Source organism: Cyphomyrmex costatus, unplaced genomic scaffold, assembly GCF_001594065.2.
Source record: "Cyphomyrmex costatus isolate MS0001 unplaced genomic scaffold, Ccosl1.0 scaffold1662, whole genome shotgun sequence".
Lineage (NCBI taxonomy): Eukaryota > Metazoa > Arthropoda > Insecta > Hymenoptera > Formicidae > Cyphomyrmex > Cyphomyrmex costatus.
Genome location: NW_017275677.1, coordinates 4,508 through 9,785, shown reverse-complemented (window position 1 = coordinate 9,785; position 5,278 = coordinate 4,508). Strand labels below are relative to the sequence as shown.

Genomic DNA, 5,278 nt, shown 5'->3' with positions numbered 1-5,278 from the left:
TTTCTTACGAATCGACTCACGTGTTTTCGCAATCAATTTTGCGGTTCGCTCACGTTCGGCGATTTTCTTCGTATCGTTCATATCGTTGCGACGTCACAATAGACACTGCATGATTCACAGTATCGCGAAATCGTCGAAGCCACATCTGTACCTACCGTTATGTAACGCACTGTCCTTGTCGATAACTACGAAGCCGTATTTGCGTTGCCAACACAGGGTGCGTTCCGAGTCGCGCATGAAGCGCGTGGACTGCAATACTGATGCACAACACTTTGAAATCGTTCCGTTTTTTCAATGCGCGCATAACACGCATGAAGCGCTTATGAATTCGGACCGGTTTCCTGTGCGAGCTATGCGCTGAGTGGACTGCAGTGGGTTGAGTGGTAATGTTAAAAATGGATGCCGAACGAAACGTCAAGAAACGATTTACAGTATCAATGGTCACTTCATTGATATTTTTAAACAAAAACGTCGAAAGTGATAGCTCACAATCGAGCGAGAGTGAACATGAAGATGAAGACGTTTCCTTAAGGGATATACAAACATTGTATTGTACACTAATGGGGAGTAAAGCACGTGGAAAAATGATTGCAACCGAAAAAATTACAGATTACGTTTATCGTGTAATTCCTAATTACTCCAATATTGCATTTAAAGAGCATTTCAGGTAAGCATTTCAATATATATATATATATATCATTAAATTATAAAGATAAAATATTTTTTATTTGGTTTTGAGAAATTAATTTCATTTGCATCATAACCTAACATTTTAGAATGTTTCCGGCAACATTTGAAATTATTTTATCATTAATCGGACCAGCGCTAAATAAGACAAATACCATAACTGGAAGAAAACCAATTTCAGCAGAAAAACAAATGTATATTACTCTGTGGTTTATGGCTACTCCTGATTCGTATAGGTATGTAAAATTTGTATAAACTATTTTTGTTTTGTATGCATGTAACTACCACTGTCGTTATATTGTTACAGTTTTTTATTTTTTATATTATGGCTTATTGTAGATCCATTTGCGTCAAATTTGGAGTGGGCAAAGCAACGGCTTTTAGAGCCGTAAAACGTGTAACTTATGCATTGCATTGCATCGCGCCTCGATTCATTCAGTGGCCTGATGAAGCTGTTGCTACTAACATCAGCGATAAATTTTTAGAAGCTAGTGGCTTTCCAAATGTAATCGGTGCTATAGATGGGACTCATATCAAGATCCGAGCTCCACCAACAGATTCAGTTTCATACATAAACCGGAAAGGTTTCCCATCCATCAATCTTCAAGTAGTTTGTGATTCGATGGGTCTCTTCACACACTGCTATGCAGGTCAAGTGGGATCAGTACATGACGCTCGGGTTTTTAAAAACTCTCCAGTGGCATATTTTCTTGAGAGACCTGAGGTGTACTTCCCTAACAATTCTCATATTATTGGAGATGCAGCATATCCGATTCATCCCAACGTAATGGTTCCATTTCGAGACAATGGACATTTGACAAATCAACAAAAAAATTTTAATTATTGTCTATCTTCAACAAGAATAGCAATTGAACGGGCGATTGGCCAATTGAAGATACGTTTTAGAATATTATTAGACTGTTTACCACTGACAAACGTTAAAAAGATACCAGAGTTCATTATAGCGTGTACTGTCTTACACAATATTTGTTTATTACAAAATGATGTTATGACTACCGGTATCCAACATCATGAAGAATATCAGGCCCAAATTCGCGATAATAACACTGATTTAGGAAATGCCAAAAGAATAGTAATAATGAATGCTTTGCCAATAAAAATAAATGTATGATTATAAAAGAATTTTTTAATGTTATAATTTTATTAGAAATGAATTTGAAAAATCATGTTACGTGTTTGAAATAAATTTGTAGGACCTATCAACGAATTTGTATAAAAAATTTTGTATTGTATTTTTTAATGAATAAACATTTAGGTTAATAGATATTTGTTTCTGCTTAATCTTTGGTTTTATTTCCATTATAAAATCTTATTCAAAACATTCAAGTTGTGTATTTTGTAAGCCTCCTCCACAAAGAAACATATTTTTCAAACATTAGAAAAATATTTTACATTTTTCAATATTTTCTTAACATAAACATAAACAACTTATTTTTATTAAATGATAAAACATTTTATGAAAAATATTTTTCAAATTATGTACAAGTTCCATATTAAACTTATATTAAATACAACAGTTTTTAAAAGTTTTTAAATGAACAAACCATTAATAGTTTTAATACAAAACTTAATCAAAAACTTTTAACTAAAAGTCAATAAACTTTCTTGTTAAAAAAATAAAAAACACCATAAAAGGTTTTTATTTAAGTGATGGCTCGGAAGCCTGGAAAAGTAAATAAGTGTGCAAGTAAACGCTTTCTTAATCTTATTTCTTATAAAACTACAAGAAACTATATTTTATTTTAAAAATTGTTGTAAAATAGATACTAAAGATTTTTGGACATCCATTTGCTCCTTATGTCTTCTCTCGCGATCTCGTCTATTTTCTTCTCGAATTTCTTCGTGCTTTGCCTCTCTTCTTTTTCTTTCTTCTTTTTTTTCTTCTATTTCTGTGGCTATATTTTCTACTAATTCTTCCAAAACGTGTTCCACCCGTTTTTTCTTACTCTGTGGACCTGTATTCGATGACGTAAAAATGACCATTACTAAATTAATACATGTACATAATAAATATATAACCTTTAGATCTTTATTAATACAACTAATTCCTTTTTAACCTCACTATATATTACAAAATATTAATCTTTTACGCTAAACATTGTAATCCGTTTATTAAAAATTTACGAAATAAATTTTCTGGGACTATTCATGTTTGACTAAGAAAAATATGTAAATAACATTTAAAGAATATATTATTCGACTCAGTGGAGATAATTTTCAACAAAAAAATACCGGTGTTCATAAAGTTTTTTTATTACGCGTGCACGTAATGTGCCCAATAACTCAACGCTTTTGCGTGCGGTAAATAGCCAATAACTCAACGGCTTTAGTTATTACTCTAACCCCACTCTTCTGCGCAAAAACGTTGCTGTATTGGGCACATTACGACGAGCACTTGTAATGAAAAATTCTGTATGTAACTCATATGCTCAGTTGTTTATTGTGCGGCACGGGCGCGGGGGAGCGCACTCGCTTCGCTCGTGCTCCCGCGCCTGCGTCGCACAATAAACAACTTACCATACATGTTACACAATGTACTATTAATACACGAAAGAGTTCTAATATATAAAATTATAATAAAACTGTTACCTAGTCCACCGGAGAAAATTTTTAAGAACAACATAAAGTAAGAAATCAGAAACAAATTAAGATTTTATTTTTGCAGCAGTTGTTTTCAAGTACTTACCTTTTACGTCAGAGCATGAAATCGTAGATGATGTTGTTGGTGATGACTCCTTACAAGGGTTCACTGACCATCACTCGTCGCAATTGCAGGAGGATTAATTGAAGCTTTATCACCAAATATTGAATCCATAACCTATAGTATATAATAATAATAATAGTAACAAAATGTATGCAATAAAATATACTAAATGCATATAAAAACCAGGTATTTTACAATACATGATAAAACATTCTTACCGAAAAAAAAGCCCACGAACTTTTATGATTTCCGCTTTTCTTATTTAAGTCAGCAATATTTTTATATGTCCGTTTTAAACCAGACATTTTGGACGCACATTGCTGACCTGTCACTTTATATAAAGAATTCGCCTCTTTCATCTCAGCAGCAATTTCAGTCCAGATTTTATTGCTACGCTTTAATCCAGTAGAGAAATCTTCTTCTCTTTCTCGGTACATTTCCAATAACAAAAGTACTGCCTTATCTGGCCATACAAATACCTTTGACTTGTCTAAAAGCATTAATTTAAAAAATAAACAACTTTTAAATCATCAAAATATGATCTTTTACATTATTTTTAATCTTGAATATACATGCTTTTAAATAAAATTAAAAGGTTAATTGCAGATATTGATATACAAAAATATATATGCATATATAAATTGTATAATTACCATAAACTGTTTATATTTACCTGCATTGTTTTTGTCGACAGCATTTTCGTCTGTATGTTCTACTGGTGCTACTGATACCTCATTAATTTGTTGTTGTTTTGTTTCTTTCGCAATAAGTTCGGTTAAAAAAGCTTCGTCTATAAGAAAAGCACAATCATTAATCTGGTGTCTAATCTTATTATAATTTATTAAAGTAAATCATAATCTATGTAAACACATTAGAGTTTTACCTTGTGTTGCTCTCTCAATAGCTTTTTTGCTTAAAAATAAGGTAATTATTTCGTTTTTCTCCTCAATATATACAGGAAATTCACATAATTGTTCTTCATCCATTATTGTGTTTGAGCTTGTTATTGGAAACACGGTGTGTCAAGTACATATGTGTGAATGTCGACCGTGGATGCCGAGGATCTTGTACAAAAATATGCTTTCGTGAGAGCGATAGAACACACGAGCAAACACAACTCGGATAAGCGTTTCCAGACTTCAATCTGTAGGAATCGGCGCGGTGTACTGCTCTGCAATCGGTGCAATCTGAGTGCGTTTCGAATTATCTAATAACTGCTTAGACTGCATCAACGCATGAAATGCTTTCACTGCCTCAAGTCGAAAGAGAAGCAGTCAACGCGCTGGATAGAGAGCTAAGAATTCAATACGGTTAGTACAATCTGGGGAATTCAAGTACTCTCGAAGCGCTTTAGAAGCGCGCAATAGTTAACTCGGAACGACTTTCTATGCAGTCTACGCGCTTCATGCGCGACTCGGAACGCACCCACAGATGACACAGCGTGCAAAATTTTTCATAAGACATATCGGTATTCACGTGATCGTTGTAAATGTGTTTCAGATTGGTACCATCTTGTTTGAATAGAATTAGAAAATTCGCATTGTCGCGTATGAGATGCTTTGGTATTTTCGCGTATGTTTGACAGAGATAAAAACAATCGATACTCGCATGTCGACCCATAGCGAAGTATTCCCTGATAGTATTCTGCTTGTCGCAGGCTACGTCGTCGAATACGAAAATCGAGTTCGGAAGCGCTTCGCCAGGTGGAATAACGTCGCCATTATTAGAGAACGCGTAGTAACCAATATCATCGATCGATTCTAGCAGCTCCTCGAGATATCGATATTTAGGTTGAGACAAAGATTTCGAGTAAACGTAAACATTTTCGAAACGTAGACCGTGTGGACTCTCTATCAAACTTAACAA

The 5,278-nt window shown here is 33.9% G+C and overlaps 2 protein-coding genes across 2 annotated transcripts; one reads left to right on the top strand and one right to left on the bottom strand.

Annotated features, from left to right (window-relative positions):
- The first annotated feature begins 395 nt into the window (after window positions 1-395).
- On the top strand, window positions 396-1,819 carry LOC108771849 (putative nuclease HARBI1). Its single transcript, XM_018537249.1, has 3 exons — window positions 396-667; window positions 777-923; window positions 1,027-1,819. Exons 1-3 carry the CDS (start codon window positions 396-398, stop codon window positions 1,817-1,819), a joined length of 1,212 nt encoding a protein of 403 aa, XP_018392751.1.
- Window positions 1,820-2,445: 626 nt separating this feature from the next.
- Window positions 2,446-4,398, bottom strand: LOC108771848 (uncharacterized). Its single transcript, XM_018537248.1, has 4 exons — window positions 4,296-4,398; window positions 4,086-4,202; window positions 3,738-3,902; window positions 2,446-2,663 (listed from the first exon to the last, which is right to left on the bottom strand). Exons 1-4 carry the CDS (start codon window positions 4,396-4,398, stop codon window positions 2,446-2,448), a joined length of 603 nt encoding a protein of 200 aa, XP_018392750.1.
- Between the last annotated feature and the right edge of the window lie 880 nt (window positions 4,399-5,278).